General features: G+C 40.7%; 1 protein-coding gene across 1 annotated transcript in view; it reads right to left on the bottom strand.

The window, feature by feature from the left end:
* Nucleotides 1-21039, bottom strand: part of myo3b (myosin IIIB) — a 56309-nt gene that overhangs the window by 13887 nt on the left and 21383 nt on the right. The window contains 20 exon segments of the mRNA XM_020596349.1: nt 500-580; nt 996-1018; nt 1020-1156; nt 1305-1416; nt 5249-5454; nt 6098-6175; nt 8677-8756; nt 15207-15336; nt 15546-15634; nt 15829-15982; nt 17112-17259; nt 17998-18208; nt 18618-18744; nt 18838-18952; nt 19034-19132; nt 19206-19408; nt 19524-19607; nt 19824-19928; nt 20425-20541; nt 20655-20739. Of these exon segments, the coding sequence (XP_020452005.1) occupies nt 500-580; nt 996-1018; nt 1020-1156; nt 1305-1416; nt 5249-5454; nt 6098-6175; nt 8677-8756; nt 15207-15336; nt 15546-15634; nt 15829-15982; nt 17112-17259; nt 17998-18208; nt 18618-18744; nt 18838-18952; nt 19034-19132; nt 19206-19408; nt 19524-19607; nt 19824-19928; nt 20425-20541; nt 20655-20739 (2384 nt within the window).

The following is a 21039-nucleotide window of genomic DNA, read 5'->3' as shown; positions in this document are numbered from 1 at the left end:
TTTGATCTTTGTCAAGGCACACTGAGTAAGAATTAATTTACATTTCAGATGAAAAGGTTGACAGTATAAAAAGGCATCTTGTTTCTGGTATGTGAGAGCTGTGTAATAGGCCAGGAATTTGAGAGAGGAAGTCGTGAGGAAACAGAAGGGATAAGCCCCTCTCTTGCCTTTACTGGGAAAGAGATGAAAGGAAAAAAGGATCTCAGTATGCACTGTTCTCCTGAAACATGGGGACCAAATGCTGCCCAAACTTTCAAAAGCTTTTCTTTATGCATTATTAATTAATTATGACTGTTTCGTAGGCCACTCGTTGAGATCAAAAAGGTGTTTCACAAAGGTTTTGAGGCCTTTATCCTCTTTCGGTTTTAGAAAATGTTCAAAAGTGAAAATGGAAAAAGTGGCATGAATATCCACCAGACATGGGACTACATGAGAAATTCCAGAGTTCAGTACTTGAATGTGTGAAGAACTTCAGAGGAAAATAAAAACATTTCTGTACCTGACTGGATGTGGACTGCGGCCTCATCTCGCTCCTTTTTTATTTGCTTCAGGTTCTGCCGAGCAACGTAGCCCCTCCAGGCTAGAGAACGAGAAAGTTTGTTGCATGTGTGTGTGAAAGAGAGATTGCTGACCCAAGTCAATGAAACAAAATAGACTGCACATACTACACAAGATCCCACTTCAAAACACTGTTAAACCAGGTGGCAGAGGGATGGATCCCTTTGAACTCTGAGGTCTTATTGTCTGCTCTGAAGCATTGCTCTTATCCCTCACAGGTCAAGCTGTGGTTATCAAACTCATCTCTTTTATGAAGACTTGCATAACAGACTAGAGGCCATTAAGAAACCGGTGGGTAGATTCACATTAAATTTGCACCTGTCTCACCATAATGTGGTAAAAGAATACGGCAGAACTCATCCTGCATTTGCATATTTTTTGACTGTAGTTTGAATAATACCATTCCTCTGTTTATTGTTTAATGAATACCAATATACCTGACTGGATAAGGACGGCCCCGTGATTTCTTCCATTCCCCTTCCAGAAACCGTCGGCCCCCAACCCAGCCTTTAGTGTAAGCTTGCAGCAGCACTACCCGAGCCATCACCTCCCTCAGCAGCAGGTTCAGCTGCTCCACATGGTAGTACCTCAGAAAAACCTGACAGGATGTTTAACCCAGGTGAGAATATCCCAGTCTCTGTGCTGCAATGCACTGAAGGTGGCAAGACTTCCTATTTATGAATAGGTAAATGTGTAATATAAACAGAATCTACACAATGTATTCTTCTGTATAATAATCTTATTACCTTTGTCGTCCCCAGCACCCAGTCTTTTAGCTTGGCCCACTCCAGTATGGCAACAGCGTTCTCTTTGCTGGTCTCTGGGATCTGATGAGCTCGAAAGGCAAGGTAGTAATATCTATGACAAGAGGCAAAGGAGGAAACAATGAATAAGAATAAGATTTAATTTGGAAACAACACTTTAAGAAGGTTTCCTGACCACTAATAGGTTCTTCTGAAAGGACGGTGAACCTCTTGTTGAGTAATCCTAAGTTTCACAGTTCACACTACATTAACATAAAAGTCAACAAGCAGTAGATACTTTCTTGCTGAGAGTGGGATAAGCCACTTTAGTATCTGTACAATAAATATGAAGCTGCAGACGGCAGCTGGTTAACTTAGCTTAGCATAGTGACTGGGAAGAGGGGGAAACTGCTAACATGCTCTTTCCAAAGTTAACAACCAGCATCTCTGGTGCTCCCTGATTAACACAGTGAAGGCTGTCGACTCCAGTGTGATATGTCTGTACATGGGGCAGTGGTAGTCTGAAGATCAGAGCTTGTGACCAGAAGGTCACGGGTTCAATGCCTGCACTGGCCGGATTAAATCTGGATGGGACAGGACAAAGGAGCACCTGCTATGTCCTCGTCAACATTAAACAAGGTCCTTAACCTCAACAGCTCCAGTGGAGCTGCTCAGTGGCAAGCGGGTCAAACTGCAGTTGAACTGGACAGCCTCCAGGTGTGAATGTGGTCAGAGCACTCCAGAGATGTGGCCTCTCAGTGGGCCTATCCCGACTACATAAAGGTTAACATAAAAATGCATATTTATTTGATATCCATCTACTTTTTTTAGTTGGTCTTTTTTCTGTCTAAGGACAAAGGGCGTCATATGCTGTAAAGTAGGGCTGTCATGGTGAAAGAATTTCCTCTGTGGTAATTTAGGGGGGCTCAACACTACAATATGTGATATTATTGCCATTTTTGCTGTTGTGGTTTATGCAAATGACATATTTTATCCTGATTTTACTGCTGTATAAAAGAGTGCAGCACAGTCTTAATGGTGTAAAAGAGGATATTTGTCAAAGAACCAGCATAAAAAATATAACAGGAATATTAAAGACAGATGAAAACATTCATTTCCTTTTGCATAAAGAATAACGTCTGTATTTAGACCAGAGTTTTCACGCTCTTGTTGTGTGCTAGTAAAGGCTGAAAACCATTATAAAGCCTCATTCGGTTCTTTCAAACCAGGAACTCCGAGGGACGACTCAGACCACTTGAGTATATAAAAAATATAACCGTGCTGGTTTATTCAAAGAGTCACAGGCAAGAATTCACACTTCCAGTCCAGAGATCTTCCAACCCCCAGGCTGCCAAAGCAGCCCGGAAACCCAAAAGACCCCGACCCAAGCATTGCTATACAATATTAATCCTTTCTGGGCTGTCGAACCGTGACGTCACCCGATAAGCAAGCCTTGCAGCTGCTATAACGTTTAGCCAAAACATGAGGAAAAGTCAAGGTGCGTGACTGTTGTTTTCGTGGTGTGTATCTAAAACAATTGGACATAACCTTACACATTAAGACAAATATTAAGACTAGCATTACAGTTGACACTAACAGCTCTTTTCCTGTAACCTTGACGTGCCTGCAGTCTTCACTGCAGGCTGAACAGTTAACAGCCTAAGCTAGTCACCCTGTCTGCACTAAACATTCCTAGACAACAAATCTCTGAATATCTATCTAACTAAAAAATAACCTAACACTAGGAAACTAACATGCTAACCTTATGTGGTTTCAGAGATGATGGGAGACTAGCAGGAAAGTTCCCAGCAACACTAAAAACTCTGATTGCATGCTCCTTGCACAAATACACATGCATTTATGAGCAACTTTAGAGAGCAGAGGAAAACTACCCTGGCTGTCAAGTCACAAGGCAGGTGGCTCTCTGTTCCAGTCTATGGGCTCCTCCTGTAGGTAGCGGGCAAGTTCGGTCTCTGCCCGAGCTGTTTTAAGGACATGGAGTTGGTCATCTGACTTCAACAAGGCTTCAAGAGTCTTTTTGTTTTTGCTGCAGGTTGCACAGAGGACTCTTCACATTGTGGCAGTTGTGGTTGCTTGTCATCCCTCTGCAGCCCCTTGAGGCAAATTTGTCAGTTGTGATATTGGGCTCAATAAATACAATCTGACTTGACTTGATATTTGTCTACTTAGTGTAAATTGTGAAATTCAGGATTATTAGAGAAGTGGGTCATCCAAAGGTAACCTACAAGTATTCTCATTTGGTAACATAAGTGATTACAAAGATGAAGCTCCTCCTCAGTAACTTACAACAGTTAGAAATAAGTCAACCCAATCCTGTTCTAGAAGACAGATTGTAAATCGGAACACCTTATTCCCCACAACTACCAGAAGTTTTATTAGAAGCATCGCGGCTGGAGAATTGCCTGCTCAGTCTGAGGAGAAAAATGAGCCAGACTGAGACATGAGTCTTCAACAGAGGCCCATTGTTGGTCACTCTTTTGAATGGATCGTTTTCTCTTATTTCAGTGGTCAAAGATGTCCATCAGCCTGGGCCTATCAGCGTGCATCATCTCCACTGCATGTTTTATTGCTGACATTGTCTGGATCCATACACTGAACCACTTGTTGTAGTTTACAGAAAACCAGCCTAGGACAAAGTGGCTCTAACTGTTTGCTCAGAGACATCAAGGCTCCAAAACTACTGGTTCATCTCTCGTGCTGTGGCGCTGGTCAAAAAGAAGAAGAAGAAAACTGTCTTTGAACTCCTCTCCCCACCTCAGTCTACAGCCTTTCATTCTAATTCCTGTTGATACCTGTTATTTCTTTGATGGTAAATACAAAGCTTGGCAACATCAGACGAGCCTTTGATATGAGAGCACAAATTTAAATCAGTTTTCAGTAAAGGTGCGGTTTAGCCATCCGGCTCTGTCTGTAGGACTTCTGCCAGGCTCAGGTAGGATGATATGGACTCAACAGCAAGGTTAAAATAAAGTCTGAAGCGGTAATACGCCCTTACGTTCACACCTACACAAACACACAATCTTCATCTACAAATTTTGCAGAGAAAATTGTCTGATCAGGTGATTGATGGAATTCTAATACTCAGTCTTTCAGCATTACCAGCAAAGGCTGAACATGTGAGGAAAACACCATGTGGTCCTTCAAAGTTTTAGTTCTCCAAAAATAAGCACACATTTTTAAAGCTTCCCTGAAGCAGTGAGAGTAACCAGCCGTCAAAGAGTCAAAGTTTTCTCTCCTGCAGGCCACAAGCCCAAGTTAATTAAATTGCATATCATCTTAAAGTCTGCACATTAGAGGTGGCTAGAATAGTTTTCAAAGGAAAACTGATCACACATACATCTCCTTAAATTTTTCCACCAAATCTTAAAACAGAACTGAGGATGCTTAGGTATATGCTTTTTAAATATGGGGTTGGACATTTGAACAGGAGTGTGTAGCACTTATTGACAGCTTTCGAATCCTGTCCCACAGTTCTAAAAACAAAAACACCCTTATGTAAAGTCCTCCTAATGATGAAATCTTATTCTGTCTTCTAATGCACACCAGTGGGACAAGGAGACTTCCTTTGAGCTTTTCCAGGTCACTGAGCTAAAGAATAAACTCTTTATGAATAGTAAAAGGAAATCCATTAAAATGCATCACCCCTTATAATCACAGTTCCTCCCTGTTTGAATTTCATCCATATTTTCCAGACTGGAGTATCCACCCAGTTAAAAGAGTTGTAGGATTTAGTCTTGCACTATCACTAATGACTGCCAATTAGTCAGCCTCTTGCTCTGCTCAACTTGTACCCATATCTAATTAAAGAATCCATGTTTTTGTGTGATGCAGAGCATGGCTCACTTGTTCTGCAACATCCCTGGGGTTTTGTCAGTGCTCGGCACAAGGAGGTGCAGAGGCGCTGCCTGTCTCAGCGCTGTTCTTACCTGTTGACAAATTCTTCAAACAGGATGCGGTGGGAGTACCCTTGCCGGCGGATGTTCACCGTCTCCAGGATCCCTGTGTAGCGCAGCTGCACCATCACCCTCTCCTTGCAGAAGCGCAGTGCCTGTTTGTCATCATTGGGTTTGATGCAGCGCACAAAGTGTGGTTGACCCACCACCATCTTAGACAGCAAGTCCATCAGGGAATACTGCAGAAACACAGTGAGGCAACAATAAACATTGGGCAGAGGCAAGGCCATAACACCGGAGAGCAGTTATCATTTGAAATCACATTCACATCCAGAACAAACTAATAAACAGTACATTTAAAGTTATGGCACACTTGTCAGCAAATAGCTGCTTATTTCACACATGCAGAAGATGCATAGTAATATTCATTTGGCCATTCGACGAGTGTATGTTCAGCATTCAACATGTAAAATATCTCTCTTTAGTAGCAGCTAAACACTCCACTGCTCCCCAGTCACAAAAAACAAAATAAAATTCCTCCAGTGGTTTATGTAGAATCATCTGTTCTGTTCCCTGGAATGCTTTTATTGTGAAAATTCTACAGCGTTTTGAGTTTCATTAACACAAAATGTACAGAGAAAACAGCAAAGCAGAACTGATCAAAGTTTGTGAGATCACAAAGTGGAGGGGTTTCTGTACTGAGAAAATAATTGTGGTAAAAATACAAATTATTCTGAAAGCAGCCTATGGTGGCGACTATGTTGCAGTTTGCTCATGTGAACAAAATCAGGATTTTAAGACTGAACTGAATAGGCCACAATTAGTTAAAGTTGGTTCTTGTTGTGAGATAGTTGCTTGTAGCATGAAAAGGAAATCACCTACACGAAAATAGGAGGCCACAGTCTGTCTCTTCATGTTGGTGGTTTCCTCTGGGTGACGCATCATCTCCATAGTGTCCACCTGAACACAAACACTCACAATTAACACATTACACTGACAAACAGACCAGACTCAGGCCAGTAACGTCACTGAAAAACAGGCAGTCTCAAACGAGGTGCCGTGTGTTTGCAACCTGATGTCCTCAGTGGGCTCTGTAGAGACAAAGGCCTTATTACAGCAGGTCTCCCTCCTCTAGATGGGCCAGCTGGGAATACACAGCTGTACTAACTGTGCTGCCTGTATAACACAGCCTCATAAACACTTAAAGCTAACAATCGAGACAATAATTCTGCGCTGCTGTGGGGCATGGGAAAATTGCAGAGCATTCTGAGTAATGAGACTAGCCGTCACCGTGCAGACAGTCCTCCTGAAGACGACGGATTAACGAGGACACAATATAAGCTTTCTAATGGCCTTTGCAGTTCACGGCTTCATCAAAATTAATGATGCAATAGATATTTTATGGCAAGTCCTCATAGCAAAGTGCATATCTTAATACTTTATTTCATCCTTACATGGATAAAGCGAGGTATGTCAAATGTTCTCTGAGTTACATGAACAGAGGAAGCGGATGCTTTGCTATTCTGGAAGCAGGTCATACAAGAACACAAACGGTTATCTGCGACTCACTATTCTAACAACCGCCACACTACTTTAATCTGGTGGTCGGACCAGTAACTTTTTGTAAGTGTCATTTTCTGTCAACTTTTCCCCAGCTCTGACTGAGAACATACATTATATATCTAACACACGGAGCTGTTATTAAGAAGTCCTTCCTTGTATCAGAGTAACTGAGTAGGTGCTTAATGGAAGTTCAACATAGTAGATCTGTTTTGACAAGGTTCTTGTTTTTATTCAAATCCTGACCTGCGTTTCTATGCATGTTTATATTCTAAAAAGATGCATCACAGAGTCTTTATTTACAATAATAATGCAGAATCAGGACTGTGTGGAAAAAATTGTTCAAAAGAAATGATTTACATTTTCCAAAACCAAACTGTGATTCACGTTAGAGGAGTGAAGCTGCACAGAAGGCAAAGTTAGTGAAATGTGGCTCAAGTTTCAGTTTGACAGTGGTGGAAAGGAACCAAGTCATTTACTCAAGTACTGAACTTAAGTACAATTTTGAGGTATCTTCATTTTCTGTTACTTCATACTTTGAGTTTACTACATTTTAGAGGCAAATGTTATACTTTTTACTCCACTACATTTATTTTCTAACTTTAGTTACTAGCTACCTGCTAGATTAATAAAAAAAAAAAAAAAAGTATAATCATAAGAATTTATTGATCTCCAGTGGAAAATTCACAAGCTACTCAGCAGTAATCCAAGTTATAATCATGTGAAATAGTTAAAACTAGCTTCACCTTTACCAGCTGCAACATTAAAGATCAGTGTAATTCAATAATAAGATATTCATTAATCTTAAATGTGCCATTCTGCATGAGCATTTTTAGTATTTTAACTATGTTTTAACACCAATAGTTTTGAGCTTTTACTTACATAACATTTTGAATGCAGGACTTTTACTTGTAACAGAGCATTTTTACACTGTTGTATTACTACTTTTACTTAAATAAGGGGTCCAAGTACTTCTTCGACCACTGCAATTTGAATTACAATGATGTTCAGCTGATTCCAGTGAAATGTGTATCTCCCGATACTGTTTTTAATTAGGGTCTGATTTAGAAATTGGATATTGACATTCAGCCACTGTGTATAATAAAAATCTTACCTTCAGTAGGTATTTGGGAGACTTTGTGCAGGGCACATGTCAGCGAACAACGTGGAAATGAAGGAAGAGAGAAGTGGATAGACAAGAAGTAAAAAGGCTGAAATCCATCTTTAAAGGGGATTTCACTGTAAATCATAATGTTTCTTTTTTTCCTTTATACAAATGATTAAAAAAATCAATAGTTGACAAATATATTTTCGATTCCATTAGAAATTGGGCCACACAAACAGTATGATTTGACCAAGTGCTCCCCTATTAAATAAAGTCAGACACAGTGAAATGAAGTGTGTGTCCAGAAGTGAAAATGTTTGCGAGCACAACAAATGCTCTTAAAACACAGTGTAGTGTGACACCATAAACATGCACTCAAAGGAAACTACATGAAGAACCTCAATAAGATTAATAGTCATTACTGTGTGCAAAAATGTTCCATCCTCCTCTGAGAGTTGCTACAAAAAGAATTATGGTCTGCACTTATTTGAGCTGATTTTATGATTTTTGAAAATCTTCAGAAACAGATTTTACAATACTTTATTGCCCATTAACAACAAAACAACAATAGGTAGTAAGTCTGAGAAGCTACATTTATGTCGCAGACACCACATGCCAGATGGCGATCACCACAAGCAAGACCGCAAACTTAACAGGGTAGTCAATTAATGTGGCTATGCTTCACAGCACAGGTTTGTACTGGGTTTCTTATGTGATGATGCCTGTGAGCAACAAACAGAAAAAACAACATTGCTCTCCGATGTGATGGTTTGTGCTGCAGGAGCACAAGCCTCACCTTGCTGCGACCTGAGCTGAGCTGTGGGGGCAGAGATCTGGAGGCCGCAGTGATCCTGGCCCTGGACGTGGCAAGATTTCCTGTAGAAAAGGAAAAGCAAACCTTAACACATTGGTAAAGAGAAAATGTCAGGGTTTATTTAACTCACAACAGCTTGAACCTTCTGTGAATGAAATAAAGACAAGAAATTATTATTAAAAGTAACAATCAAACATCGAGTTACAGCAGTCACTTTAGAGAGAGATTCTTTTTTCAACATAGAAGATAAGAAAAATCTAAGTGAACAACTACAGCAGTGTACGTACTACAGCGCACTGTAAAAGAAAGTTCAGAAAGAGCCTAAATCTGAGCTGAATCCCATGGACTCAGGAGTGCAGCTGCATGCACAGCAGCCCCACACACAGCGGAAATGATATGAACATAGCATATGCAAGACAGTCTGAACATTTCAAAGTTTCTGCACAAGATGTCCAAATGTTTTCTCTGGCTACATCTTCAGAGGCTAAACTGTGATTAATAGCAGTGAAAGAAGCCTTTGAAGCAGGATTGGTGACATCAAAGTCCTAATCCATGGGTGGCAGGATTTTTATAATGAGTGGGAAGTATCTTAACACATTTCAAAGGGTTTACTCCATGAATAAACAATAGCTGCACAGATGTGCCACACACACCTTTAGGAAAATACGTCTGCCGACACAGGAGGCAGCATTACCCGAGCAGCCGTGTATGGCAAGGATGAAAACCTTTGTAAGTTTTTAAGATAAAGCAGAGTGACAGGCTAACAATTGTTCTAGATTTTCCACCGCACACAGACAAACTTCTGAAATGCAAATAAGTAGTCGGCTTCTGCTATATAATTTCAATACTCAGTTGTTCGAGACATGATCTGATAACGAGCCAAAAACTTAAACACTGGATAAGAGCCTGCATTTCTCAGAGTATGTACCATCAAGTGTGTGTTAGAAACATCAATCAAACACTGCAGAGATCAAAATCTATTTCTGATGGGTTAATTTGCAGCCAGACTTTTGCTAACTTTAGACAAAGAACGTCATATTCATGCCAAAGGTTTTGCAGCGAGCCAAAGCAATGTGGTGTCTCATGGGACTAAAGAACAGATGCACACATATGCGAGTGTGTGCTCAAACACACGCTCCACTGTAGTGAAAACAACCCAAAATATATGATGGAAGACACTTCAAAAGAGTCTTTTAAGCTAGTAGTGATGCTGCTTTTAGCATCTGACAGCTATCTGCTAATCTCTTCTTATTTATCTACTCATGCATACCTACTATACATTTTACATTTGGCAAACAAATTAAATTCTAGACACTGTCACAATACAATATGTAGTTTTATATTAAATGATAATGTGTCTGGGAAAGTAACCTCAGTTTCATAAAAGGACCCTAAAAACAGAGTGAAGTGTAAAATATAACATGGAAACATGGGCAGTTAATTTCTCATTATGAATAAGTTTGTGAGACGGCCTTGTGTTTGGGATTGTGGGGACAGGAAAAAAAAATACGCACACAAAAAAAGTATGATCTTTGAGAACAGGAGTCATTAAACTGTGTCGGGTATATTACAGTACACAGGCAGGGAGGGCCTCGCTCCAATTAGCACAGAGTAAAGCTGGATGGATTAATTGGAGTGGGTCTTGTGCAAATGAAGTGCACTCTCTCCTCTCCCCATTAGTGCTGCTGGGCCAGATCATCTGAGCACATTTGTCATGACGAATTAGCGGCTGCGAGTGGAACGGGCTCGTGGAGTGTCACTGTGCTTTCACGCCTCTCACTTCCATGACACCATCAAGGGGAGATGAAGGGGCTGCGCCGCCATAAGAGAAACTATGACAGTTGTACCTAAGCCGTGCAAATGGACGCTCGCTGCTTTCTTCGTGTATTCCTTGGGGGTTGTATTAATTCATTCTTCTAGCGGTTTTGATATCCCCCTACTGACTAGATGATTAGAGTGTTGATTAATAGCCAGTATCCTCAAAGATTTCTGCCTCCTGAGACATGAAACCAAGGGAACACCTGTGAAGTCCGGTCTGAAAGGAGACATTCCCATTCAGACAGAACAGGCAACTTGCCTAATGATGCGGATAATAATTAATCCAACACAGAGATGAGCAAGAAAAGGTGAAGATTTGTTCTTTGACAGTGAATTCAGTTAAAGAAAAAGCTGCATATGTTTTAGGAAAAGTTGGTGGCATTTTAATTTTTTTTTATGGAAATGGTGAAATGATGGAAACAAAACTAGAGCAAAGAGATGTTTTTAATATGAAAGGTTAATAATCCAAAAAAGGGGGAGCAGGTATGGGGAATATTTCCCATCAGGCCGTACAGTCTTGAGAAACAGGCGGTGAAGGAGCATCCCACTGATCATTTCTGCTTCACGCATGTTGCTCTTGGCATGGACTTCCAGGACAAACACAGAGAGAGGCAGACTGGTCTGTGGGGTGTGGGTGGGTGTGTGTGTGTGCGTGAGTGTGGGTGGGTGGGGGTTAGAAAGAGAAAAAGCCTTCCTTGGCATCTGTGCATTCACTTTGAAAATTAAGCCCAGCAAGAACCCTGTAGGAAGAAAAAAAAAAAGCTCAAGCTGGCAGTTGTATTAGGGTTCTATTGACAAGAATAGTCAATGTGCTTGGGATTAAAAAGCAATCCCGCGTTCAATATGACACCTCCCTACATGCTTTTATGAGTGCCAGTGTGCGCCTTGTACTTCAGAAGCTGTGGATCGAGCTGTCGACACAGGGGACAATCAAAGCTGTAAGAGAGAGAGCAGCCTTCCCGAGCTGAGTGAGCAGAGGCTTGCTGGATATCTCCCGCTCTCTTTTTGAAAACATGTGATCTAGAAACTCAACTCAGCAACCAAGCAAATGAGATTAAAGCACCCGTAACCTCCCGTCACCCTCCCCACCCTCCATAACCACCACCGTTTATGCCTATAGATGGCTCCGGGGGCTGTTGATTTAAATGCCATCCACTACTGTCAGAGCAGATCAATCATAAAAAGCATGGTGTAATTGGCTTTTAGTGACACAACACAGTGTTGCATTTATCAAAGGATGTTGTACCATGTGACTTAGGAGAGCTGGCTCCTTGCTACTGATGTGTGGGCCATCAGAAACCCCACTGCTGACTCAAAACATTCACCAAGCCCATGATTAGGAGAGCAACTGAACAAAAAGTATTACTCTGTGAGTGAATCTTTCTTGGTAGCGAGAGTGTGGAAGTCTGGTGAAAGATTGTGGCATCTGCCCACTGGGATGAAAAAGGCTTCTAGTGGGAGAGAACAAAGAGCCAAATGTGTCATACTGATGGGAGAAGCCTGTCATTTCTACACAGGAGCAGCTTAATATGGGGAGATACAGAGGAAGGGAGAAGCTGCAACTGTGTAAAACCAATATGTAAATTGTACAACAACCCATAACCTCAGATACTGTCTCTCACAGGAGAATATTTTCATACGAGTTTGTTTTGTTAACCCACATAATTGCAACTGTAACACAACCTTATTTATAACAGAAACTGATGCATGAAAAGACCTAAGACTGTCAACACTAAGAGGAGTTTGGGCTTATCTAAATGGTCAGTATTACAAACACTACATTAAGATTAAATTATTGGTTTGGATTTTAAAAAAAGTAGAGACAAAACATGATGGAAATACTCAGATCCTTTGGGTAAGAAAATACCATAATACATGGTGCATCATATCATGTTTAACATGTAAACTCTTAATCTGCAAACTGTTAATACTAGTGTCCAGTGAATGCGCTGTAGTAAAAAAGTATAATAAAATACAAATATAAAACAACAAATAAAAGGAAATACAATATATTTGGCAAAGTACAAGTATCTTAAAGTGGCACTTATAATACATTTGCCTAATATTTGATGCCACTGTAGACAAATCCATAGTAAAAAAAACAAAAACAAAATCACTTTTCTTCCTTAATGAAACAAATTAAAGTCATGTGTTGTCTGCTTTTCTATGGCTTTAGGAAGCTTTCCAAAGCACTGATTAACTATCACAAGAGGTTAAATTAAATCCCACTGAAAATCATCATCTTACTAACATTTGTAGAAATACTGTGTGTTAAGTGTAAAATCTCCCCTCTTCAATACTGTACATACATATAGCAGTGCTTTAAAGTATTATATCTCTGCATATATTTTGCGTCTAATTTTGTTTAGTCACATCAATATGTCAAATGCTCAGCTGGCATATTTACTAATCATTTAAAATGGGGATCAAATTAAGCAGAGTTGTGCAGATCTGGCCTTTTTTTGCATACATTATAAAGTGTTAAAACCCAGGCAAAGAATAACGATGCATATCAATAAAGGAAATATATGTGTTAACTCTTTTTTGTAGGGAAGCAAATCACTGCAGTTTCATTGTCCTCTCTGGTGTGTGTGAATGTGCAGACGATTTGAGCTACAAGTAGCAGGGCCAGGCAGCCCTGTGGCCACACACAACACACAGACACACACACACACACGTCCATGCGGTGACTGCAGGCTGCCCAGGCTCTGGTAGGCCTGACTGAGCTCAGCCAATTCAAACACTGTGATCCCCCTAATCGGGGAAAGGCCCTGGCTCTGAGGATTTTGTCGATGCAAATACATCCCACTTCCTCTGACAAAACCCCACCACATGTCCAAGCCTGAAGGACTCGCATTCTGCAGGACTCAAGTGGCCTTGCTATTCATCGCCTGGGAGGTTTTTACTTTCTGGGGCCTTCCTCATTTCCTACTGTTCTCCAAACATGAACTGCATTGTTACTTAGACTCTCACAGTCTCAATCTGGTGTGTGAGGAAAAAAAGAAGGGCGCTCTCTGAAATATTATATCAGTGTGGACTGTGTGCCTGGTTTAAACTGTAAATAAAAGATATGTGGTTTTAGAGGAATTGTCCCTGTGTTTCTGCAGTTTGATATGTACGCCAGCAGAAACATTAACTTGCACTGCATGTGTGTGTCTGTCTGTGTGTGTGGTTTGACATCCCAGAGTCATTATCTTCCTTCCATCACACTGTCAGACTACAGGTCTACGAGGGCGCCCCCAAGTGGTGACACTGTGAGGAGGAGACCCAGAGTGTGAAACCATGGAGGTGTAAAACTGATTCTCAACAGATGCCCTCAGATAATAGTAATTTCACAGATAACAGTGAATTTATAATGTGAAGCAAAATGCAAATTAAATCTCTGCACAAATTTTACCCCGAAGAATAGATTTATAATTTTCTTATGCTATACTGTACCTCACTTTTAAACAGCACTCGATTGAGTGTTTCATAGCTTTTATCTAATGAGATGATCTGCAGTTTCACAAAACTGCAATGAGAAAATTGGACCTTCAGCTCCAAAGGAATAACAGAGAGCTACAGCCACATTGCTCTAAATGAACACAGAAAAGGATCTGTACACTTTGGAAAAGTTTTTAAGAGCAAAAAGGTTTAAACGGCACAACACACTAACAGTTTAGTTCTCTGATAAATCATCACATTAACTCTTTCCACCAGCCTGAACAGCAGGACAGACAAAGTGCAGTGGAATAAAAGGAAATAAAGAAGCTTTTAAAGCTAACTGACACTGTCAGCGGCAATAAACATTACAACACTTCTTCTATTCAGTGCCTCTGTGCACTGAAACGAAGTGTTCATTGAATTTGTTTTTAACTGTGTACTCCTGTGAAGCCATTAATTGCAGAAAGGAAGTGGGTGAAGGCTCCCTTGTGGACAACGTGCAATTGAAGTTTACAGACACATAACACAGATTTCTACTGGAGTCTCAGCCAGAGTGTCTTTTGTGAATTCAAGCTCCTTTTTTAATGCCACTGGGAGAGAAGGCAGGCATTTACAGGTCCCTAAAAAGAAAGTGAATCACATAATGCAGCTTAGCTGAAATAAAGTAGAAAATGGGAGTCTGATAATTTAACACACCTATTAGCATTTCAGCTAAATCAAGTGACCAGAAGGCCTCGGCCGTGGCTAATGACGAGCACGTTGCTACCTTCATTTAACCAACAGAAAAGAGGCAGGAAGCGTTGCTTTTGTGTTCTCTAAATACTGTTTCTTCATCCCCCGGGTATTTAGAAACCTTATCATAAAAATATCCCACTGCACCCACAATCTGCAGATAGCATTCAGCAGTGGGAAACCAAGAGGGACAGCTTAGTGAAAATAAAAACAGAGCGGCGTGCGGAGAGCTGAGCCTCTCAAGAGATAATAGAGACTGCAGATTTATCTGAGCACGGCACAAGGAGGCTCGAAATGAAGGGGGGCCAGGAGATGCCTGGGAGTCACGTCTTTAAGAGACCCACTTACCTGAACATTTATGGAAGCAGTAGACACCGGCACAATTCACTGAGTAATACAGTCATTGTTAGCAATAGTTTGTCTCAAAGTTTTCATTTCCATTTCCATTGTGGTTAGTAGCAGAATAATCCTCCTATTAGTGTCAGCCGTTGAGATACTCTAGATTGCTATATTTGTCACTGAGGCCTATAGAAGCATACCTGTTTTAGTTAAGGGACTGGAAAACAGCTGCTGCAGAAGTTTGTTCTCTGACGTTCTCAACACCACAACGATGTCTGCAGGAAGAGTGTCCCTGTTTTTCTCCAGAAATCCATTCACACTGTACATTACCTGTCAAAGAAGACAGAAACCGCACATAATGCACAAACTTCATGGGTAGTTTAAGAAACCAATTGGCTTTTATTACCTTGTGTACAGGGCAGGGTTAATATATTAATATCATTATATTTTTCTGTTAAAGTTATATCATGACATGGTAAATGTGGTACACCAACAACCAAATATCTAAGGCTTTTTGATTCCCAGATCCAAAAGCTTACCTTCCCTGCATAATGCAGAATTCCAAAACAAAGCTCCATACGTTTTGGTATCCAGAAATACTTGCAGCGCAAATTGTCTTCAAATTTATCTGTAGACAAGAATTAAATAAGAAAAAAAGTTAGGCTACAAAAGATCCTTCACACAGATCAGGTAGAGAAGTTTTAAACTATGTAAACCGTATGGCAAAAGCTACATTCAGCAAAGGCACTGACTTCTGACCTCTTTTCACTATTTGTGTTTGTTTGATATCTGAGCAGGTTGCAGGTGTAGCTCCAGTCTTACCCACTAAGGTCTGATCAGTGGCCTGAGGGAAGCGGCTCTCCTCATCCAGCAGGGAAAGCAGACCCATGGGCTTGTGCAGGAACATGTCCAGGATGGGCCTGTTGTCCTCATACTCTACCAGGCTGGCATCCACTCCCTCGCTCTGGTACTCCATCTGATTAGAACCAATGAATGTAGAACAATCTCGATAATGATGTCTCTAAATGACCCAATTAAACAATCTGGGTTGAATATGATTTGTTCACGTGTGGAGAAAAATACGAGTTTATAATGAACGCCACCAAACAGCAGCAGCGGGCTGTGTGTCTGTGGCTGAAGTTTGTCTTTTACTGCATACATAAAACAGAACAGCTCTGAACTAACAAATAGAGTCGCTTACATATCCATAATTCATTTCAATTTGCAAATAACCCAGAGTCGTATCATATTGTTGCATCTATTTAATTTCAGATCAAAAAGCTGCTTTACATATATATTTTGCTAATAAAGTAAAACCAATAGATCTAAACCGTCCTCATGTTTAAGTCATTAACTCAATAATAAGTGTCTGTGTACATCGAGAATGAAGACATCTACACCAAATAAAAATCCTCCAGCTGGCACATCTGTGTTGAGGAGGAACTTTTCAGTGAGCTTAGGCCCTTGCGTTTAATGATTACTACGGTAATTAATGTTTAAGGGGGTAAATGTTGCTTCCAATAACAAGTTCTGGTCATGAAGAATGAAAAATGTATTATTGTGTCTTATGCCAAGTGTAATCCAGCCTCAATAAACGATGCAGTTTGGTATTGTTTAGGTTGTTCTTCTTGAATAACTGTGCTGCTATATGTATTTTAATGTAGAGCACAGTGGGTGTGTATGTAATAAAACCGGATATATAAAGAAAATTACACTGCCTTGTTTTTCCTTTTAGAGTTAACACAGACTCAAAGCCGTTATGGTTCTTGATTAATGTCTATTCTTTTCCATCAAGGAAAATAAAGGCTTCTCGCACTTCAGGGTAAACAACTTCATTAAATCAATTAAGGGAGTAATTTGCAACAGTATAAACAATCCTTTGCACATCACAGTCTGGCTACAAGCAAAATGTTCATGTTGAGAGCACCTCTACTCTGATGGATGTGACACAAAAGACATCGTAAAATGACCGATTTCCATGACTGTTGTTTTGCTCATTACATTTTGTTGCTGTGAAGTGTGCATTGAATAACACAACAGCATCTTAAGCACATCATATTAGCATAAACATGCTATTAATAACCTCTTTCTGTTCGTCAGCTCACCTGTTCGAGGGCAAATATGTGCTGGTTGAAGTAAAACTGGATCTGCTCGTTGGCGATGTTGATGCACAACTGTTCAAAAGAGTTCTTTTTGAAATTTTCAAATCCAAAGATGTCCAGGATTCCCACATTCATGCCACTTTCTGCGACACTTCAAAGGAGAAATAAAGGGGACAAACAAATTTAATTCTTCCATAGATCGGAGCAAGCAAATCCCCAGCAGCCATGCCAATTGATAAAACTTTAATGATAATCAAAGTTCAACCCAAATACAGTCTGGATGGCCTAGTCTGATAAGAAACCATAAACACCAACTCTTTCTACTGACATAACCTCAAGTCATTTTCAATATCTGCATAAACAATATGCATTTCTACAACGCACTGTATTTTATATTCACTGGCTGGAGCTGCTACTTTTCATGATCAGTCATTACCCACCGTGTGCAGAGGTCACCTTTAGCCTGTGCTACTGGGTTATTAATGGCAATAAGGAAATGGTAAAGATGACTGGATTGCAGACAGGAACTCTGGCTTTTGTGCATCTCTGAGATGACTCCTTGACAGCTGATGCTCATATTTATGAAGGAATTCTTTTGGATCAATGAACAGCCTTTTTGCAGTCTCTCTGAAGTCTTTTAATCATCTGAACATTATTTTCTCTGCACGCAACTCAGTATCAAAAATTTAAAACTTTTCCCCCCCTCTCCTCTTGTTTTTCTTGTGCTTGCCCATTGATATTCTCCACTGCACGTTTAAATCTACCTCTTCAGACTTCCATAAAGGTCATCGGAGCTTTGCAGGAACTCCGCATGATCACTCAAGACAATCGAAGAGGAGAGAGTAACAGTGGACGTCCACACAGATGTTCGTCACCGGCGCACACTCACCAGATGCTCGTGTCAGGCTGAAGCAGGGAGTTGATGCGGTTGACTATCCAGCTGAACAGGCGTCCGTACAAAGCCTTTGACATGGCATCACGGACGTCTGCAGCTTTGTTCACAGTGTTGGTGCGGATGATGGTCTCGCCTCTGGTGACCACACACTGAGAGGTCAGCGCCTCCTGGAGCTCCTCAGGGCCGATGCTGAGGAGAGACGCAGCTGAGAAAACAGATAAGAGTGTCAATCAATTTGTTAACCAAGGTCTCGTCTGCCTTAATCTTTGGTATAAGATGAGCTCCAGGCAGCTGTCGATTACTGTGGATGCCTTTGCTTATTTACACTTTTATGTAAATGGGAAACAGGTCTCTGCCTCTAGATACATTACTGTCTCACCTGCTTAAAAAAGTTTTTTTCCTTATTTTCTTGGTAACAATATTTGACTGTTTATTTTGTGGCATGTACAACAGTATCCTGCCAGCAAAAGCTTATAAATGGACAAACTATCACACAAAGGCTCTACAATGTGAATAAAACACCTAACGCACACATAACTCTGTCCTCTTCCAGGAGACCATGTTTCTACTTGTTTCTATGGCTAAACTAAGACAAACCATTTAACATATCTCACCATTCTCTAAGGCCTCTGAGTTAGGCACTTCACTCTTATCGGTCTGGTGTTGGGATGTGATGGCAGCAAATTCAATATTGCCTGTGTTCAAGATGGCTGAGAGAATCCTGTACACAGAGTTGACTTCCTACAAAAGAAAATAAAAATACAATTAACATAGCATTGAATCGATCTGTTGCAAAAAGCTGCATCGTATATATTTTGCTGAGAAGTTAAATACCTCCTCAGTGAACCCAATGTTTTGGAAACACTCCTGAATTGCATCGAACTGCTCTTTGTATAGTTTGCTGGAGACGATGTCTTGCATCACTTTGCAGTGTCGACTGTCAATATACCTGCAGGTCCACATAATGATTGTCCATGTCAATTTCCACAATGGGAAGTTGTCAGGATTTCAGTGAACATGCAGCACTAACCTGGGAGGCGTCTTGTCTGGTAACCTGTAAGTCTTCAGCTTGTCTTGGTGGTAAAGCCCAGCGTACATGTAATAAAATATGTGGAAGTTTTTTTCCCCTCTGAAAGGAAACAAAGAGTAGTCAGTTGTGCGACAATGCAAATCCAATGAGACCAAGAATGAGTGGCACATACATGGCCTGTTTGATGACTCTCGATTTCTCCAGCAGGTACTCTGATATCTTGGCCCCGATGACTGCTCCAGTGGGTGTGAACTTCATCTCCAGGTACTTCCCGAAGCGACTGGAGTTGTGATTGATAGCTGTGCAGGCGTTTCCAAAAGCCTCGACAAGGGGATTCACCTGCAAAATCTTCTCACGCAGCGTCCGATTGTTTCCCTAAGAACAAAAACCTTTGTTTAACAAACTATGATACAATCAGGTTAGAATTTTAGCAGTCTTTAGCACTGGAATTAACTAATTTATCAATGAGAGGATGACCACACTGCTATACCTTTCCCAAGAATGTTAGATGCTGAACAATCAAATGAGCACTCTCTGTTTTCCCTGCACCGCTCTCCCCACTGATGATGATACACTAAAGCAGAAAAAAATCTAATAACTAAAACATCAAGCAAAGGATAATTCATATTACATTCCTGTTTCCCTTGTTTAACCATGTAAAAGTACATCCAAACTCTGTATGAAAATGTGCTGTGTGCAATAAAAAAAGCAGCTGTCATCATCATTTTTTGATTAGTTTTACAATCACACGGTTGGATGTTTTCACTCGGATGATTTTTCTGCAGAATACCTGATCTTTGCAGAATGCCATCATGCCTTGGTAGGCTGCATCTGCCGTGGCAAAGATGTGTGGAGGGTTGTCAGACCGCTTCACACCGTGGTATAGCTTAGAGAACTGAGAGAAGAAGTATGAATACAGAAGAATAATCATTGATGGTCCTTAAAGATCTCCACATAAAAATTAAATATTAACAGGAGCAGATCACTTTAGAATACGTTTGATTCTGTAAAAATTTGTTGTGTCCCCTGCTATAGGAAAACAACTTTACTGCAGTGGAAAGGTGATGAGGCCACCTTATAATATCCAAACTGGCCATCTGGTAATATCCAATATCCAGTAATGGAAAGTGAAATAGCATGCTGACTAAACACCAAGCTGCTAAAAAAAAAATAATAGGATGTGTTTGTGCTTACAATTGCATTATAAAGTTTAGGTTTGTTTTTTTCTACTGGTTTTCATAAAATATTTTCCCCATTCTTAATAGATAAAATAAAAGTGGATTCATTTCTGCCCTTGTTTAAAAAATGACAGGACCAGTGGCAATCATCCATCATTTCCTCTGTGACTGGGAAAACACTGGGAACATTTGTGTAACTAGTCCATAACCAACCCGGGGAGAGTATATGCTGAGATTCTGGAAAGGATTGAGAGCGATGAGGATATCACCAACATAAGTGTACACCTGCAGCTCATCATACCTCTTCTGAAGATGGCTGATGATTGTGTCCTGCAGACAAGACACGTATAGCACAACATAGCACAGAAACACAGAACATCAAAAAAAAACAACTGTTGCTTAGACCAGTCAGTGCACGATGAGGTAAACACATTAAAGCTTACCTCATCTAAGAACTCCAGGTTTACCAGATCATCATTGGGACAGCTCTCTATTAAGAGGGTTTTACGAGTATTGATCCGCTCATGCCTGTATAAAATAAAGCACATGACAAATAAGAAGCAGTAGTTGGACTGGCTGAGTGCTAAGACCCCATCACTTCCAAGGCTTGTGTGAAGCCCTTAAAGCTCTCCCAGGGGACACACCGGCCATTAACAGAGGCTGTGATTGCACTTCATCTGTGTTTTGACCTATCACTTTCCAATGAGCCCCTGTGGGTAGAGGTCAACACAAAGCCAGCTGGCTCCGTGGGACTGTGGGAACCCTCAGGGGAAACCACACACAGGGTGTGTGAAAGCGGGACAGAGAACCGTGTTTGCGCGCGCCACT

The sequence above is a fragment of the Monopterus albus genome, unplaced genomic scaffold, assembly GCF_001952655.1.
Source record: "Monopterus albus unplaced genomic scaffold, M_albus_1.0 scaffold30.1, whole genome shotgun sequence".
Taxonomy (NCBI): Eukaryota; Metazoa; Chordata; class Actinopteri; order Synbranchiformes; family Synbranchidae; genus Monopterus; species Monopterus albus.
Note: the sequence above shows the minus strand (reverse complement) of the source record. Positions and strands in the feature narration are given on the sequence as shown.